This window comes from Polypterus senegalus, chromosome 4 (genome assembly GCF_016835505.1).
Source record: "Polypterus senegalus isolate Bchr_013 chromosome 4, ASM1683550v1, whole genome shotgun sequence".
Classification (NCBI taxonomy): domain Eukaryota; kingdom Metazoa; phylum Chordata; class Cladistia; order Polypteriformes; family Polypteridae; genus Polypterus; species Polypterus senegalus.
The window spans coordinates 181,526,483-181,547,124 of record NC_053157.1 but is presented as its reverse complement, the minus strand read 5'-3'; the positions used below and the strand labels follow the sequence as shown (position 1 = coordinate 181,547,124).

Below are 20,642 nucleotides of genomic sequence, written 5' to 3'. Positions count from 1 at the left end.
TCATTTGTTCCTTGTGTTGTGAGATTTTATAACTCTGTTGTCAACACAGGTGCTTCATGATCTGGTCACCACGCTACCTTCCACTGTAACAAATGACCATTTGTACTTTTACTATTTATTTATTTATGATTTGTTCTCCTCGCTTTTTATATAACAATTTGTGACATTTTTACTGATGTGTTTCTCTGAAAGGATGAATAATCTATCAATTTCTTGTTTCCATATCAGCTGTTTAGTTTTACTTCTTTAAAACTATTGAGAGCAGTGACCCTAAAATACCTATAGAAGTTATTGGAGAATACAATTGTATTAAATAGATCGGATATGAATGTGAGTGAGGGGAACATGTCATAAGCAGATCAGACAATGGATGGATGAAGTCTGTGTAGACGTGTTTAAGCTGCATTGTTTTGACAGGCTTGTTTGTCTCAGCCTGTTCAATAGCAAAATGCATTAATAATTCCGGTCGTTTTCAAAGAAAAACTTCGAAAATTTGTGATTTATTTTCTTTATTCATAGTTTTTCAGTATTATGACGTGTTGATTGCTCCCTATAATTTGACTGATCAATCGCAGCTCAAATTCGTTTTGGGCGGCATCGTCGTCGGTATCATGACGTCACCGCACTGTCTATCTTCCGCACGTAGCTCTTCCTCAAGACAATGACGGCGGTACCCACCTGACTCGGCCTCTTCGTCAGCCTTTGCCGCACGTTGCCCCAAGCACGTAGCCAATTTACCTTCGCTTTTCTTGGTATTTCTAAGACCATCTTTATTTCGTAATGTGTGAACTGCGCCACTTTGGGGTACGCTAAAAAGATATGTTAATAACCGCAATGCTACTAAGGGCTCTTCAGTTTTAAGCCATTGACATGCACGCTGTTTCTATACAGTGTATATAATAATAATAATAATAATAATAATAATGTTCAAAAATGTATGCAGAGATTTAAACTCGTCTCATTTGAGAACCTAAGGAAGGCACGGAGGGTGGGTATCTGCCACGTAATTCTCTAAGTTTATTTACTTTTCCTTCAGGCTCTGTCGCCTTGAGAAGGAAGAACTTCTTAACCTGACGCAGATTGTTCTGTGGTAATGCTGGTCACGCAAAGGGGTTGATTCTCAGCAGGAAAGTTATGTTTTGCAATTAACGGGAGACGTGGCAATAGTCATAACGCGCAACCTTAGGGTTAGCAAGCGACTTACAAAAATGCTTTACCTGTTTATTTTAAACGTTTCGCTTATTGGATTTTTTTCTTTAGATATTACTTGTTTTTTTCTGCACGAAAAAAAGAACTGACCCTACATTGCCTAAACTCTTTTTCGCCTTTGCTCACCCCGCCCGTACAGCCACAACTTCAAGTTCAGGTTTCACTGAAACGCCCCTTTTGCTATGCGCCCTATCATTAGACAGAAGGTACGTACATGAGCCAATAGCTAATTTAGGGGACGGGTCAAACGTGCTGTTGCTAAGGTTCTGCATCTATATTGTTACTATCACGGTCTAACCAATGGGCGCAGCCTTCGTACTCTATCACCCTTCTACTGTAACCCCCTGATGGCAATGTTTTTTGATTGGTTGGTTGTGGGCTTTAAAGCGCAAACCACTGCCAGAAAGCATGATATGATTGGATGCTCGACTGTCAATCTAGAAAATTGAGTACTAGTTTAGGTGCGATCAAATGGGCTTGGAAGTTCCCCAGGTTCTGAAGTGTGGCTCGTATTGATCTGGTCGTTGTTTTTGTTTTTTTTTTTTTGTAATTTTTATTTTTATTTTAATATAACGTGTACATAAAAAACTTATTTTTGTACTAACAATACGTCAACATGGAATCTCTTTTAATGCTTATCGAAGCCGCTGAATATTTAGAAAGAAGAGACAGAGGTAATATTTAATACTTTCAAATCTGGGTCATTATTGTTATCTTTATTATTTTAGCAAGTAATTATGTTCCTTGTACCTTAAACGATATCGAAACTAGATGGAGTACAATTAGAGTAAGGAAATTAAAACGTTCTACTGTCTGCGTGACTGGATTGATGTTTTTTCCTGCATATTTGGCTGCAGAATAAATTTTCCGGGCGGGGGATGGGTTGCATATTAAGTCTGTTAAGCGAATAGCTTCATTTTTTCTCATGACATAAGGTTCAATATGTAGATTAAATCTATGAAACTAAAAGCTAGTTTACAGTGATATTGTGCATGTTTGTTGTGTGTTGCGCTGGAAAGCTCTTGTCGCGTGAAGCGCACAGCTTGCGATTGCAGCGGATCGTGGAGATTCCAATTAATTTTAGCTAGTTTTTCTCCTCTTGCCAATTATGCACTGTATTATATGCAATCATTTCGCATTGCTGTCAGCAACATTTAACTCTGACTTTTGTTTACTTTACTAGAAGCAGAACACGGGTACGCATCAGTTTTACCGTACAATAGCGACTTTTCCAGGAAGAAGACGAAAGCATCAGCAATCTCGAGGAAAACGCAGAATAATAGGTAAACAATAAATCTCTGTATACCGCAGATGACAGTTTTGTATCTCTGTGTGTGTCTGTATCTCTCGTTGTTGTGTAGCAGTACTTCGTTCCTGGACGCCATTTTTTTTCTCTTTGGGCTGGGCTTTCTGTTTTGATCTCGTATATAAACAGTGCCACGCGTACAGCTGCCTGTCGCTTCGAACCCGCGCCTCTCGTCGTCCGTAGCTGTGAATGAGACGTCTGCAAATCCGTGTTCGAGTCTCCGTGTTGAAGACCTTTTGATCTGAAAATGACACAATTATCGTCGCACTTGAAATGAAATTTTAAGCTTTGGGTTAAAAAAAAAAACAGGCGGCACCACAGGGGCGCACTTGAACCGGACGAATGGCTTGGATTCACCCGGCTTTGCTCGCACGCAAGACTGTTTTTTCCGAAGTACTCGAATCATGCCTGTTTTAATAAATGCACTACTCGTATCTCATCCCTGTTTTATTATTTTACCAAAGTGCTTCCAGAATGCTTATTATTGGTGACGATCAGGCGGAAAACCGGTGAAGATGCTCATGCCTCTCCCATTATTTAAGGCGATGCATGCAGCCGTATCACAATTAAAGGATTCTTAGCTTGGTTTACTCTTGCAAAAAATATAACAGCGTGTTGGCACTCGCAAGTAAGAAATTTGCACGTGACAGTGACACTAAACGTAAGTCGAGTCTGAACGTGTGTGACCTAAAGGACGTGCCATAGCGCAGACGCAGTGACTCCGAGTCCGTGAGCGGGCGCTGCCCCTGGCAAACAACGTCACCTCTCCAGTCGCCACCACCGAGATTGTTTGTGATTACCATTACAAATGAAGCCAATCGTCTCACGCCACTTACATGACGAAACAACTCTTATTAGTCTCGTTTGCCTGAAATTAAGAGGGGGCTGTGCAATACCTTCTGGTTCACGAAGATGTTGATGATCTTACGTGCGCACAATGACCTCCGTCTTTGGGCTTTGTTTACATTTTATGCCATGATTTGTGTTTGCGATATGATGCTTGATAAACACAAACGTCGGAGGTAAACATTAACTATGCCTGTTTACAGTCTTGTAGCCAGTGTTGACGGGATGGCCTGCACCCCAACCCTGTAGTTATGAGCGTGTGAAAATGATTTAAAAATCGGGCTTCCATGCTGTTTGCATCAGCCATATGTGGAGGGACATTCTAAGGCATAAAGCATTTGCTTGTGTTTATTTCACAGTACTTGGGTGTTGTACAGTGTTAACCATTATGAATGTAGTGAGAAGTCAAGTAAAATGACACCTTTTATTGGCTAACTAAAAAAAGATTACAATATACAAGCTTTCCAGGCAACTCAGACCCCTTCTTCAGGCAAGATGCAACTAATGAAATGTAAATTAATCAATTGTAATCAATGATCAATTGTAATCAATGATCAATTGTAATCAATGATTACATCTTGCCTGAAGAAGGGGCCTGAGTTGCCCCGAAAGCTTGCATATTGTAATCTTTTTTTAGCGTAGCCAATAAAAGGTGTAATTTTACTTGACTTCTTACTGTTTATTTCACATAATGTTTGGTTATTAGGTACCCTTTATTATATATACCATCATTAATACAATACATCACAAAGGACGTGTTGTATTTATTCAGTTGTTAAAAACATAAAAGTTAATGTCTTTCTGGTAAAAGCTATTGTTGGAAGTTTGAATTTGAGAATCATGGGTTGATGTTTCTTACTTTAACAAACTGGATTCAAGTTAAAAGAACTATCTATAGATTCCCCACTGGAGTCACTGGATGTACTACAGTAGACATTCTGACCTGGATGAGAAAACAGCCCACTGCAGTAATCGCCTAAGTTTCACTCACTGACTCATTCCAGCCCATTTTATGGATGTGATTTACCTGATGTTCCCAACTTTGGAAGAAATGTTGACAGCAACACAGAAAGAATATGCAAAGTTTGTGTGGATGTATATATATATATAATGTGTGTGTGTGTAAATACATTGTTCATTTTGAAAAGGTGGAGCAACAAGGCCAGATCTCCATCTGTTATGTACAGTTTTGGGTTTAAAGGGTATATATAATCTTGCAGTTTTAGTGCTGCAAACTCCCTAAAATAGGCTATAGCTCCGGGCATGGGAACTTCAGTCTGTGACTCTGACTCCATTACTAAGGTAAAAATATATCTTTGTTAAGTATTACATACATAGAGAGTTGTTTGAGGGACTTCCAGGGCTTGGCCTTGAGCTTAGCTTCTCAATTCCTGACTAGGCTTCCTCTTTTATGGAGTTTTCATGAGTATTCTCTTCAATGTCAGTTTTCTCCTACAGTAAAAGGGCTTAATTCTGGCCATGAAATCAAAAGATGAAAAGGGACTGCTGTCATGGTAGACTGCCCAGGTGGGTAGTAGACAGCTAGTTGGCCTAGGGCTCCAGAACTGTGACAGTGTCTGTGTCTGACTTTGTCAGTCTACCTGACTGTGGAACTCCTCATAGAATTTTATTTTCATACAAGGGATGTAGTTCAAAGTGCTTCACAAGATGACAAAAATAATGAAAACAAATCAAATCAGAAATCAATACAACCAATTATGAAAAAATAATCATTGCAAAAATAAACCAATACACATTTGCTTGCTGGTAAATAGACATAGATAATAGATAAGTGGAGTCCTTAATCTGTATGTTTATGCTGTTTGGAATATGTAATTAGTAATCTGTAAACTTTGTATTTTTACTTGAGAACTTGTTATAGCGCTCAGAGCCCACATTTAGTAAAGAACACTATACAAAACTATACTGAAATTAATTTTATGTTATTTGGCAACTCAATTCCATTAGTGAGTGTTCTGTTTTGTGTTCTATGTTGGACTGACTTCACCCCTTAAGAGTTGGTTCCTGTCACACATTCACTGCTTCCAGGATAAACTGTCTTTTGGGGACAGTGTACTGCAAACACAGGCTCACAAAAAGCATAGGTCAAAATTTCATGCCAACCCTGAAGGTTATATAGAGCTTATGAAGCCTCTAGGAAGACAAGGCTAATTTGATGCTAGTAACCTAACCAAATGCCCAAAGACTTTGAAAGGAAATGCACATGAATTCATGGAAACATAGCAAACTCCATATTAGCTATGCAGATTCTGATTCTAAGCAGTATGACATGTAGTACATATACAGTGGGTCTTGTTCGGATGCTGTCAGGCAGATTGGATGTATGAGTTTCCCATTAGAAATTTTCATGTTAATGTATTTAAACGTGGGAGCTCCAGGTTGAACACCAAGGAGAAAATGGGTGATACACAAACTTTGCAGAACACTGAACTTTCAACTTGGTCAAAAAATATCAAATAAAAGCAATAATAACTTGGTCACTGAGAAGTGGCATTTTTGTGAGCATCTGTGTTTGGAGTAAAACAATACACTTTTAATGTGTTTAGTTTCATGTCTTTTTCATGGAAATAAAATTGTAGCTAAGTTCTAATTGCCTTTTGTGTGGACCAAGTAGCAAATTAGTTACAACATCACTTGTCTCCACAATTCTGATTGGAAATTCTAAGACATGGGAAGCTGAAATATCAAAAGTGGGATGTCTGAAAACTCTTATAGCAAAAAAGTTGGTATATAATTTAATATAGTCAAATATTTTTGCTGACTTGTTGCAAGAAGGTTTTAGAATAATTTCAGTTGTGTGTTTTGTATATGCTGTGTGTGTAAAATAATTTCAGTTGTGTGTTTTGTATATGCTGTGTGTGTGTGTGTGTGTGTGTATATATATATATATATATATATATATATATATATATATATATATATATATATATATTTATATATATTTATCATTATTACAATCATTATTACAACCAACAGTTTTATTATATCCCTTCAGCCTCCAGGATCAAAAATTATTCCAGCAACAGTGGACTCAAATAAGGAACAAACAATGGGGAGGGATGCCAGTCTATTACACAGCATGCACCAAAAGAATTTGTATGTGCATATTTGGGATAACTGTTTAATACTGTATCCCAGTTGACATGACTGCATGTCTTTTTCAATGGTGAGAGAAAACCACTGCTGTGGTATTCACTGTGCACCTTTTTTGTAAATCTGTACTAATCTATTATGGAATCAAAGTCTTAAAAGCGCTTTTCATCTTGCTGTTCTTACTATTGAATTCATTGCCCATCTTCTGCAAATGGCAATTAGGTACAGAAAGCAGTTAAAAGTAGACACTTCAGTATAACAAACTGGTATCACAGATTACACAATTCACAGTCATAGCAATGACATATTTTTGATCTTACTCTGGCAGGCTGCACTAGGAATTAAGGAAGCGAACAGCAACTTATGAATGAACCTATGAAATGTATGCTCAAGAGCTCTACACAAAGAATAAACAACCCAACATGCAGAAAAATGACAAGGCTATTGTTTCCAACAGTGAATTATGAGGACCATAAAATAATATTGTGACAGGTTCACTGCATTATTTATGCAGTGCTAGATGGACAGGGTTTTTGTACTTCTGGAACTACCTTCATTGCTATAGTCGAGTGACAGCTATCTGCAAATAAGTTTGCTGGCTGCATTCAGTCGTGGGCACAGGGCGCCATTTTTGTTTTCTTTTGAACTCTTGTACTGAAGCACAAGTATAAAATTGGGTGACTTCCATTGGCCTTGTTCATCATAATACATTCATTGACACTGGTAATTTCCTTTCTATGTATGTACCATATGAACACCCCAACACATTGCTAAAGGACTAATAGAGATATTAGTCTTCTCAGAGTCTCACCTCTCTGGAAACTTAAAAAATAACCCAAGATACCATTACTGTATTTTAAAGAAAAACTGATTTATTTTTGTTTGCAATTTATTCCAAGTTCAGTTTGTTGCAGTCTAACTTAATTATTCAGCAGTTCAGTTTAGGTCAGTAGTTTGCCCACATTATTTTTACATTCAGTTTTATTTCCAGTTTATTTAAGTGACTTTTAGACATTGTATTTTCAGTCTGTGAATATTTTGAGTGTAAAGCATTTTCCGTAAACTGAAAGTTTAAGTAAAATAAAGTGTTAGTGTTTGTGTGTTTTTTCTCCCCCCTCGCACAGTTTGATTTTTAGAATACCAACATTAAATAAGTAGTGCAAAATGCACTAGCTTTATGATTAACACTTTTATTTGAGTAGTTATGAAATAATTTGCAAATGGCGAAATTAACTTAATTAGACTGGAATTTGCAAATTGGCCCCAGTATGTGTGTCACTGCATGTGTTTTTTTTTTTTTGACGTATCACCATTTTATCCAGTGCTAGTTTAGTCTTTACTCCCATTGCTAAATGGGTTATCTCTGGCTCTGCACATCCCAGTCTAAAGTGAGGTGGTAATGAAAATTAATGGAGGTCTATGTATCACACTCCAGAGGCTACATCTGGAATAGTTTCTACAGTGTTGATCACTTTTTAGAAAAAGGATATAAAATGCTGGACAAAGCCGCATTAAGTGTAGCCAAATTTTACTTTTTTTTCTGGCTATTATGTGAAACTGAGAATAGGGTAGAACTCCTACAGATATACAAAGGGAAATAAAATAATATGTCTGAAAAGTATTTTTTTCTACTATTTCTATCAAGATCATCAACAGGGTTCTAAGGTTAATACATGTGTCATGATTTTATATTTGGAGTGCAGCACATTTACTGCATTGTTTTTCTGTTCATGAGAGCTGCAAAGTAGCTCTGATCAGATAAGAAAAGTGAAACCTGACCCAAGTCATCCAACTTGACCTAGACTTACTACAGTATGCTCATATACTGTTCAAGTGGACCAAGAGGAGCCCAATGACTTTCAATTGAGCTTTAAGTATAAAAGAAAAAAATACCTGTTGTATGTGGCTTCCTGTGAGGGCATTTGCATGCGTATTAGAAACCGGTTGCATGTTTCACCACTTGCAATCTTGCCTCAAGTTGCCTCCCCACAGACATACAGGAGAAAGAAAGCCCTTTCTGCAGAGGACAAAATATCAGTTGTTATACAGTGGAGCTAAAGAAACATTTATTTTTACTGCATTGATTATGTTCAGTCTCCAAGTTAAGGGCTCAAATGCAAATGGGGCAGGGGGTGAAGTTTAAAAATGAAATGGGTAATTGCAGATTGCATAATGTAAAACTATCCTGCATGTATAGTTGAGTATATGCATAAAAGTCCCATTTTTAAAGAATGACATCATTTACTTTTCAGTAGACAGATTTATTAACCTGTGTAGACGACTACAACCTATCAGAAATGCTGTCACTAGTCTAAGATGCATATCTTCCAGTCCATCTGAACCTTGGCAGAACGTTTACACTTCAGTTGGAAGCTGACATGAGATTAAATATTTGAGCCCGATCACAAGTGTATATTAGCTTGATCTAGATCAAAGCACACTTACTGTGTAATATTAATGATTACAATCAAAAATAGAAACAGATTCTGTTCTCTCAGATGCTGTGGTGTTGTTTTTTTTTTTTTGGTCATAAAACATTTAGGTCATTGGAAAATTTTAAAGTAATAACATTCTTTGAATATACCGTAGTATTGCCTGGAATGTAATTTTTTTGTTAACATTAAATAATTTGGACCAAACTGTTAGGAGGCACAGCAGAGTTTTTTTTTTTCAGTAGTTCAGAGGTTTAATAGTAGGTTTTATAAGGCTTTTTGTCTTCCCTTTTTAGACATTTACTGCAAATTAGAGGCTACTATTAAATTGAATTTAATTGTTACTCATATGTATAGGAAGGCTTTTGCTGTACTGAATCCAAAATCAATCCATTGAATTATTTTATTTTAAAAGCACCTTATTGTTGCATATACTGTTGAAATGTCTTTATTATAATTTTGATGTACAATATGGTAATAGGTCTGGAAATGTATAGTTTAAAATAGAAAAAGCTCATTTGAAATAAAAAAGACATCGTAATCTGTCTTTTCCAACATCCATTTAGGAACATGTTTAATGCAGTTCAGGGTCACATATGCATATGTGTGTCTGTGTATAGAATATATACTAAATATATTTTTGTTCCATCTCTGTATTTAGCATTGCTTGTTATAGAGATAGGTAGTTCTTTTAAGTGAGTGCTTCATTTGGGTTTGAAAATGTTTTGTCTTACAAATCATTAAATGGTAACTGGGAGGAAATGTATTTAGCTCGTACATATAAGTTAACAATTTCTTTATACACTGTACATTTCCCGTGCAGTTGGTGTAGTTGTTACAAAAATCTAATGACTCATGCTAATTTTTAACCTTCACTAGTCTAATATTGGTATGAATTTAAGTGTAAACAGGAAGTTGGTTATGTACAAAAGGGGACAATGATGAAGATATGAGTCTACAGTTAGAATTATTACCTTACACCTTTGTTGCCTTTTAAATCTAAACAGATGAGCGTTATTGAATGTAATACTTTCACATCAAGTGATGTAAAAGAAGATAGTAGTAGTGCATCCTCAGACTTTTTTGCTGGAGTGTTAGACATTTCTATACATTTACACTCTGTATGACAAAGTCCATCTTTGATGAGAAAGTGGAAGACTCAATTGAGGCTGAAAAGAGCTGTCTGCTTTGCTATTACTTTAAATATAGTGGTCATCCTTCATTGTTAGGAATGTTTGCAACAGCCTCCTTGAGAAATCCTGTTGCACATCGTTACGATATCTTTAATTGTAACAGATGGAAACTTCTACTTCCAAATGAAGGTTTTAATTTTCATAGTACAGAAAGCATAAAATCCAGTTCCAACACAATAGTCTAATATTTCTCACTATCCAAAAACTACCCCCACTCTTTATCCTTCACATTTGACATTTTTGGCTCACATGTGCAGTTTAAAGGTAAGTTGTATTCTGTGCCCATTTATTGCATTCTCACAAATGGAGATTTAAACATTACTGTAGAAGTTCATAAATTTAAAATATTTGAATTCATATAACTAGATGGCACTTCATGTGTGTAACATTCACGGCCTTGTTTGTAATCTATAAAGTTATCTTCATTCTTTCTTGAAGGTTTAGAAAGACATAGTCAGGTATTGGTTTAGCCTGATGTATTCAGGCAATTCCATATGAGCAATATCCACTTCTGCAATTTATGTTCCCTTAAAGCACAAAGTGTTGACAGTAGCATGAGGTGGCTAATACACTCTCTTGTAGCATGTTAAGTTATACAAACCAGGCTTTCTATGTCGCCAGAGTAAAAGACCCTTCATGTATGTCCTGGGTCCACTCCTGGCAGGACATGACTGTTATTCCCCTAGCAGAAGGTGTCAACCTTCATAATAAATATTCAAACAAATTCATTTTTTTTTTAAAATTATGGATAAGCAGTGGTTCTACTCAGTGGTCCTTGCGTATTATTGAGCTCCTCACCTTATGTGAAAGGCACCCAGGAATTTTTTGACTGCTTGGTGCTGCAGTCTCTTATTTTGTTTTTAAAAGTTATGAAGCTGACTGGTAAATCGAAAGCTTCATTGAAAGAGGTTCTTAACCTAATTAATGTAACACATACATTCTTACTTTCCTAACATACAGGCATAAAACAAAACAAAAAAGTATTGAATAACTTAAATACTGTAAAAATGCACACACCATTTTCCTTTCAGGCTATAAAAGACAGATAGCAATATTTAGCCATTTGCTCAGGGGAAGTATTTTTCTGACCCACCAAAAACACTGTCCTCCAATTTCTAGGCCCTCTTTCTCATTATCAGTTAATAGTTGCCTTTTCCTCTGATTACTTTTAGATTTTTTGCTTGCAATCCCCTTTTTATTTACTTTTGATGTGCCATTACTATGATCAAGAATACACTGTAATTAAAATGCTGCCATTAAATAGTGAGAGGCTACCAACAGACAGTTTTGACCATTTCTGTGGGTCTTTTTGCTTTCCTTTGTATTTAGGCACCTTTTATGACTATAACATCCTCAAGACTTTGTTGGAATTGGTCATAGTTAGGTGGTAAAGAATAGATCTGGAGTGTCTAGTATAACACTTTGGACAAAGGGGACACACATTTTTTTTTTTTTTTCCTTCCGCCCAATATGCTGGGGGCACTGTCCTTGGCAATCTGTTTCTGGTTTATGACAATTCACTTTCTCCAGGGTGTTTCTCTTTTTTTCTTTTTTGGCTGCTACCATTCCCTTTTCTGGTTGGGTTTTTCTCCTGAAGACCTTTTAAGATGATGACAAACTGATTCCGCTTGTTTAAATAATATTTATAAGGAGAACATGTTTGCATTTAGTTATTAAGATCCTTAAGAATCCTTTGTATGAAATGAGCTTTCATCCCTTTCACAGGTCAGCATCTTGTGCATTGTTACCAGCAGTTTTGCAGTGGCATGACTCTTTCTGACCGTGTGCTTCAATATGTTCAGACTTTAATATTTCTCACTATTAATTTTACCAATTGGTATTAATTGCTGCTCTTTCTTGTCTTTGCAGATCCTCACACAATGAGCTAGAAAAACATAGGTAAGTTATTTTTTTGTTGTTGTGTTTTTTTTTTTTTTTTTTTGTTTACTGTATAACACTTTGGACATGGGGGACACTTTTTTTTTCTCCTGCCCCACAACCCAATATGCCAGTGCTATGTCCTGGACAATCTATTTCTGTTTTATGAAAATTCACATCCTTTCACATCGGTGTTTCCTCCACCTTGTCCATTTTGGATCAAATGATGTCTAGTTAATGAAGAGTAACAATTTAGGTTTGTGTGTGTGTTTTTTATTTGCCCTTGTTTTGAAACCTGCTGTGATTTTTGTTTACAGGGCTGATAATAGAAAAGTCAACTTACTTTACTATCCCAGACAGATGCTAGAATTCCAAGAACTTATTCAAGGAAAAATGTGTTCTTTTTGATCAGGGTGAAAGCCTTCTGGTAGACTTAACAAATACATTTGGAAGTCTGCAAAATGGAACAGTTTACTTGTTTAAAAATACAATTTTTTTAATGACTCTATCACCCATGTTTTTATTCAGTACATGTATCTTTCAGAGGGGATAGACATTACTGTAGTGTAAATTTTTGTTTTCGTGGAAAATGGCATTTGTTGAGTGGTTGAAATGTCCTGTAAAAGCCTTGGGTTTATATGCTAAAGCATTTTTCAGATTATAGAAGAAACACAGTGTAGATGAATGTTAATTCAGCACTTATTCAACCAGATATGATTGTGAGTTTAGTATATAAGGACTGTCTCTGAAATTTAGAACAATACAGCTTCAGGAATGCCTACACTGTACAAGCATGTATAATTGTGGTTAGGGCCTAACATCTATTTGTGCCCCCATCAATGCTTTTTGTTTTGATGTCTGTTCAGCTAAATAGGACAGCACTAAAGCAGAGAAATGCTCAAAGCAACAGGTTTATGCAGTTGCTGAGTGTATAATGCAGTTTGCTTTTATTTTAAAGTGGAAACTCAGTAATTAGTGACTAACTAATAATGTCCCATAATCCTATGTAAGTTAAGTACTGATAGACTATAGACTCAAGCAGTGGTTTATGATGGGGCTTTTTTCCTTCAAGTGGTGTCACAATAGTTCTACTTAAAGGCTGTAAAATCCTAAGGTGATATTCCTGGTGATATTTCAGGTAAACTTTTTTTTTTTTTCTTCCCACACCCCAAAGACATGCTTGTCAGGTTAATTGGCAACTATAGGTTTCCCCCATATGAGTGCGTGTTGTGCATGATAATGTACTCTGTGATAAGGGTGAACACCTTATCTTTCAGAATATTGCATTGTAAAGCAGTTCCAGTACTCTTTAGAAATACAGAGTGTCTAAAACCTATAGTATTGTACTCCTCTATTAATTCTTGCTATGCATCTTGTAGGCTAATGTCTAACTTAATAGTCATAGCATCTGATTTGGCAATAAAGGTGGGTAAAGGTTTTCATATTGGTTTACTAATGTCTGTGATGAAACTGTTCATCTTTCCATCCATTATTGAACCTGCTCAATCTAATTTAGTGATAGCACCAAAATTTGAACCCAAGTCCCTAAAACTAAATTGCAACAACAGTAAACATTGTGCCATTCAACTGTTACGAGTCTCATGCAGTTTATAAATATGCATCTGTATGTGTCATAAAATAGGTGAAAGGGATTAAGGAGTTGACAATATTACATTTAATGCTCAATATTGGTTGTTTTTATGAGATTGTGGTTTTATGGCCTTTTTTTTTTTTTTGTTTTACTCAGCAACTAATAATGAAACAGTGAGGCATGTGTGGCTGTGAAATGTGTATAGTCACATGGCAGTGATGATTAGTCAGCACCCTTACAGGCATGTACAAACATATCCTGTACCTTGACATGTGACGAAACGAAAGCCAGAAATAGTGGTGGTGCATATTTTTGTTTCTCCCTCAAATAGTTAAAGATTTAAACTCCACCCGATTTCATTCAGAGAGAGCCAAGCCAGCAAATTGTCTTGAGTGAAATGTGTCTCTGGCTCCACAGTGTGTGGCTTCTGAAAGGATTGCTATTGCTTGCTTTTTATATGACGTTTAAAAAAAAAAAAAAAACTACAAATAATAATAATGAGAATAATGGTTCTTGGACCATCTTTTTCAGGCTAGATACTTGTGTGAATTTAGGGTATAGTAAAAGCTACTTTAAATTATGAATGTTTCTTCAAGATTTCCTCCCTTCAGTGAAAAACTATAACATTTGTTTTCAGCAAGAGTCAGTGGTCTGTTCTGGTATCCCTTGACAGATGCCTGTGTGTGCCAACAATGTGAGGGTACATGCTGAGGGGCATACAGTACATGGCAATATAAAGGTTAGATATTTTTACACTTTATTTATTTGTTAAAAGAGCAAATGATTTTGAGACTTTAAGTTTATCACCAGAATTCAGAGCAAAAATAAAAGGAAATGAACAGATATAAAATCCTCATTTATGTAGGATTATGGATTTTGTTATGTCACATCCAGCATTTTTATATATTTTTTATTTTGGGAAATAAAATGAAATAAAGGATAGGGAATAACTAAAACCCTTTTGGCTAAAGTGGCTTTGGTCTTCTTTGATGCAAACTAAGATTAGCCTGCACATCCACTTGGCCAGCATAATCAAATGGGACATATCACTCGGCCAGTGCGTTATGAATTTAGCATTTCCAATTATGATGTAATTGCTCACCACTTTACACCCATTTCAAGTTGAAGGTTTGGGTGAAATGAATGATGTCCTCTCAGAGTTTTTTTTCTTATAAACAAAACTATCATATCCTTTCAAATCCAAGATATGAAGAGAGTCATGGTAAGACCAATGCTGGACACCCAAGGTGCCATTTACCAAATGAATGTTTTCTGTTGTCGTTCCTTTTTATTGATTATTTTTTCTTTATGGGATATTTTTCAGAAAGTACCAAAATCACAAGTCTTGCTCCACCACCTCGAAATCTTACCATACATTAATTTAATTTAATCAGGAAATGTGTTGTCATAAGTGAAGCATAGACCACGATTGTAAGGAGCTACATAATGACCTGATTATGGAAATAATAACTTTTACCTCCAAAATATTGAACTTGTGCATTTACGTTTTTATCCCCAATCACAAGTATAGAATAAAATATAGTAGTGGAGAGCTTATTACTTCTACTCACAGTTCTAGGAGGCTGAGATTGCATCTTTGTCACTTTCTGTAGGGAATGTACATGTTCTCACAGAATATGTGTGGCTTTTTCTCAAGTATTCTGTTTTCATAGCAATCTCCTCAAATCTTGTGTAGGACTTGGTATTGGCCCAGGTTTGTGTGCCAAGTAATTGTCTGCCAATCCAAAATTCGTTCTTGCCTTCCATAATGCAACTGGGATAAGATGTGACACCTACAGTTCTGACATAGCCAAAGCTAGTACCTATAATGAGTGGGTAAGCTTTTGTAATAAAAGTACACATTCTTGAAACCAAGTGGGGCTAGCCATCCCCCTAGAGGAATTTCCTCTTAACCCCCAAAATAGAAGAGGATGTAGTATGGAGCTGTGTTTGTCAAGGGTTTTCAAATTGTTCCAAAAATGCATTCTAGCAGATGGTATGACTTGTACAACAAAAAAAAAATTCTACAGTTCAAGCGTCTTCATTTCAAAAGTTTTTTTGAAATTCAAAGCAAACGGTTCACACAAAAAATAAATAAGAAAGCTGATAATAAACACACAAAAAAGAAGAAAGTTTTTGTTTGTGACGTTCCATTTAAGGCTGAAGTGTCTAGGTTACATTTCTTAACATTTATAAATATCACACTGATTAGGACTGCAAAAACAGTAGCCTAAGAATCACAAAACTATATGCCCTTAATGCCTGTCTGTCTTGCATTTCATGTTCCTTTCCTTCTGTCTAACTATAATCTTCCAGTTATTCTATTGTTACACAGAGCTCAACATTAAGAACATTCTATTACTTATTAGCTTGTAGGGTGTATAGATGTACAGTATATTCCATTCTCTTTGTTAATGCTACATTTTTTATAAATTTAAACCAAGCAAAAAAACTCTACGAATTTACCATTCACTTAACAACAGATTTGGCTCTTACAGGTTGTGCTGCCCTTTTATCAGATGTTAATCGTGCATTTTTGTATCTTTGTTTTGACTCTTTTTACTATGATTGTATCATTTGACATTATGTTTTCTTTCATAAGAACGAGGGTGGAAGGGGGTGGTTTCTAGTCTGCAGTCTATGAAATATATTCCTTGGGAAAAAACTGGCGCCATTGTAAATAAAGTCTGGAGTGACGAGTGACTGCATGTTAGAATGTCTGTTTTTTTTTTTAAAAGGGCTGTTCCCATGAATGAAAGCAGTTTGTCATAATTTCATGATCTGGGTTGTGAAACTAAAAAGGAAATAGGTTTAGAACTGTATTTGAGTTCCCAGCCAATGTGACGCATACTGTAACTAGACTGTCTTGGGTTGTAGTCTGCACCTGCAGTAAAAAGAGAAAAACAAACCTCTGGCACGTCTGAGACAGGCCAATTCCATGTTTTGCTAGTTGTCAAAGCTGTGGCACACCTGCTTTTCAACCACCTGCCCCTGGCAGGTAGTGGGTTAGGTATTCAAAGACTCCAATAGGGCCCCAGGCTGTAATTTAAAAAATGTAGAGAAGTGATGAGGATGTACTTGAGGATGAACTTAATCATAGCTGTAAGGTGAACAGCTCTCATCTGAGAGGGAGGTGGACAACAACAACAGCTAAATGGCCTCATTAATAGGGGTGGGTTTTATGATAAATGGAGTTAATCAGATTAGGGCTGTTGCCTTTGAAGGATGCAAATAAAGAAACAATCACTCTGCAACAAACAAGAACAGGGCCACTCCCAGTGGATCCCTCAATGGAAATACAGTAAAATTAGGTAAGATTAAATAGTCTTTGTTTAAATTGATCATCAGAAGCCATCATATGTCACCTGATATATGGGTATATAATGAAGGCTTCACCCCCTGATGCCACCTGAGCCCAGAACAAAATGGCACCAGTTTATAAAAATGAGTGAGTCATTATTTGGTTTGCATAGGGTGGATGAGGGCCATGAACTTCATAAACCTTTTTTGATGAATGGGACGTTTTTGTCTGAAGGCGAAGTTTTCTTGTATCTCCTACCTATGCACTTTACTTCTGTTTTATGGCCACTTTCTCTCAGTGGGAAAGTTGTTTCTCCTGCCTTATGCTGTTGTTTTCCAGTTCCATGACTGAGGCCCAGCTATTTGCATCAATGCCTGTTATTTCTGCTTCTGGCTCTAGATAGGCTCCTAGCACCCAATATTTCTAACCGTGACTGTCCTACTTAAAGTGTTACATGAGAGCTTCTGCATATTCTGTACTACTGTAATTGTCATACTAGAGTAAAAGCGTCCTGCATTTTTAGGTCTGCACAGTGTAGGCACGTATAGACCAAATGTTCATTTGGGTCAACGTGTTTTATAAAATCTTGAGAACCCACTTAAATTTAGCCGTGTTATTCTAAATGCACAGTGGTAGGCTATTAACTAGGAATAGGCAGTAGAGCCAATAAACCATGTCATAGTCATAGTATAATTAAAAATTCCGACTGTTCCAGTGGATACCGATGTAATATAATTGTTTATATTTTTCTGACCAAAACAAATGTATTAATAGTAAATCATACTTACAGGCATGTCACTTCTTTGTTGAAACACTTGTTAATGCTGTGTAGCTCAAATGAATTTCTTAACACTCATTTACCATTCCACCTCAATTTGATTGAAATGACACCTATTAATTACTTATTTGTTCTCTCTGCCGTTGAACAAGTACAGAATAAGACACCACTTTTTCCTGCTCACCCTCTCTGTTTCAAATCGCCAGCTTTAAATATACAGTACATAAACTCACTTAATTCACTGCAGTGAAAGGACCCTGAAGCCAGCATCAACTTGCACTGTGGGTATTGTTCTTTAAAGGTAAGCTCACTTATTACATGCAGTTCATAAATAATTCTGTATACTTTTAAAGATGAACACAAAATAGGATAAAGATTTAGGGTGTTTTGTGGTAAAACCCAATTTAATGGATTGACTGACATGCTATAAAATGAAACAGAAACAAAACACAAAAAATGGACTGTGTGCAAATTGTTTTAAAGAAGGGATTCCCATTAAAAATGGCATCCACAATATACTATAAGCAGAGCCCAGTGGATGTTAAAGTGAGGCAAGGATTAAAACATACTGTATGAAATGGACTTCTGTTTTGTGGAAGGTGCTACTGATTGATACTTTAGGTAGGTGGAGAACTCCACTTGTGAAACAGAAATCAGTGATATGGTGTAGTGAACAACAGGATCTCTTCAAGCCTTGCTTATTATGGAAAACCACAGAAATGTTATTTAATATATTAAACCTCATGTCTATACCAAACACAGGCTCAAAGACTAAAAAGCTATACAACAAATAGAAAGCAAGTAACTGCTATTGGACATACTCCAGTAATTCATTGTTGGCATTAACCCAGTTATTTAGCAAAACAAATCAGTAAGATAACATTCTAAATCCACATAATGCAGAATGAAACGGTAATGAAGCAAACTGAGAGTCTGTCCTTGATTTTTGCATTATCTTCTTTATCCACACCAATTCCTGCTTTCAGGTTTCATCAATTTATCTAGTTTAGCACATGAGTAAGACACTCAGCAAGTTGCATGTAGTTGAGGAGAATATAGCCAACAAAGATCCCGCTCTAAAATACTTCAAACTGGGTAGTTTTTGCAAGTGTAGATGAGACACTGGTGCAAAGGTTACACCTATAGAGTCCTACAATGCAGAACCAATGACATTTTGTATGCCATAAACATTTTTGAATTTTTTTTTCCATTGTTAAATTTAATGAACTGTATCCACCATACTTGGTACACATTTCTATAACTCAGAGTGTCATATTTAAGATGTACAAAATAACTCTTATTAGAACTGTTTTAACGGTGTTGTGCATGTGTTAGTGTGCTTTTTGTGGTGTGTAACCTACACAAAAGATGAGAATTAAAGAATGTTCTTTTTTTTCAAGTCCATACTTTGGTGTATGACATTAATAGGAGAAAGTAGAAGCAGGATGACATTTCATCTGGTGCATGTCAGAATATTATGAAACTTGCAGAGTAGTCTCTCTACTTTTTAATACTTCCGGAGGAAAAGTAAATTGCTGAGGGGTAAGAGTCTGAGATTTTGGTCAAAGCAGAAAGCATATAGCTCTTTCAGAATTACAGAAAAAAAAAACCAAGAATTTGAAAAATGTGGGGGACATGCACATCATTCAGGCTTCCTGTGGCAAGTGACTCAGCTTTTTGCATGCAGTGCCTTATGTAGTTGTGAAGCCAAGTGATCAGCGGTATTTGGTCAACAGCATGAAGGCACAAGCAGTTACCCTTTTGAGTCTGTTATCCATTGCAAAGTCTGCAAATCTGAAAAGTGAAAGAAGAGAAGTTGGCAAGCATGTTGAATGCCTTGCAAATAAATGCAGATATTTGCCAGTTGCACAAGATTTTTAGAAGTAGGATGCCCTTTATTTGAATACCCAGGCTCATCACGGCTTCCCTGGAGGGGAGATGCTTTGCATCCTGTTATTTGTATTTGTGGTAAAACATGCCATCAAGTTAAAATTTGTGGTCACCTGAACTATGGGCTTCATATTTTAATTTATTATTAGATTAGATTAGATCAGATTAGATACTTTATTAATCTCAAAGAGACATTTAGATACATACATTGGCAGAAACATAAAAAAACAAGGATACGGACAAATAATACAATCATTCAATCATTAAATAGTGAAAAATTAACAAAAATAACATCCACATTTAATTTGGGGTGTCAAAAGCAACCATTAAATTCCCCAATAGCAATGGGCAGTAAAGATCCTCAGAGGTACTTTTAGCACACTGTGGTGTGCTTCAAGACAGCGCCTCCTGGAGGAGATGGAGTGTTTTTTTCATGATGGCATCCAACTTTGCCTTCAACCATTTTTCCTACAACAGCTTCTTGTATGTCCAGGGTTAGTCCTGGGATGGAGTAGGCTCTACTGATAAGTTTTTTTAGGCACTGAGCATCTTTTGAGCTCAAGTTTCTTCCTTAGGAGACTGCAGCATAGAACAACACACTAGCTACTATAGAATGATAAAACAGCAACTTCCTGCATACATTAAAAGACTGTAGTCTCCTTAGCAAGTGCAGTCCGCTCTTGCCTTTCTTGTACAGAGCCACAGTGTTGTCAGACCAGTCCAGTTTGTTGTTTAAACAAACCCCTTGGTGCATGTAGCTTTACACCACTTCCATGTCCTACTCCTGGCTGTCTGTCATGCCGGAGGTCCACCACCGGCTCTTCTGTCATGCTAATATTGAGTTGCAGGTGTGTCTTCCTGCACAACAAGACAAAGTCTTGCAGATACTCCCTTTCCTCTGATTCATCTCCATTATTAATGCAGCCTATGGTGGAGGAGTCATCAGAAAATCTCTGAAAGTGGCAACTGTTGGTATTGTACTGGAAGCCTGTTGTATAGGGTGTAAATGGGAATGGTTACAGGACAGTAATAAGACAGTAAAAACCTGAAAACATCAGAATTGGGATAAGACTCAGAACTTGGGTTGACTGTAACAATAAAATG

The 20,642-nt window shown here is 36.4% G+C and overlaps 1 protein-coding gene across 1 annotated transcript in view; it reads left to right on the top strand.

Moving 5' to 3' along the window:
• The first annotated feature begins 1,600 nt into the window (after nt 1–1,600).
• mxd4 (MAX dimerization protein 4) overlaps nt 1,601–20,642 on the top strand; it is a 49,221-nt gene continuing 30,179 nt past the window's right edge. Inside the window, exons 1-3 of the mRNA XM_039751729.1 lie at nt 1,601–1,883; nt 2,393–2,492; nt 11,970–11,999. Coding sequence (XP_039607663.1) covers nt 1,826–1,883; nt 2,393–2,492; nt 11,970–11,999 — 188 coding nt within the window. The 5' untranslated portion in view covers nt 1,601–1,825. The remainder of the gene's footprint in view (nt 1,884–2,392; nt 2,493–11,969; nt 12,000–20,642) is intronic.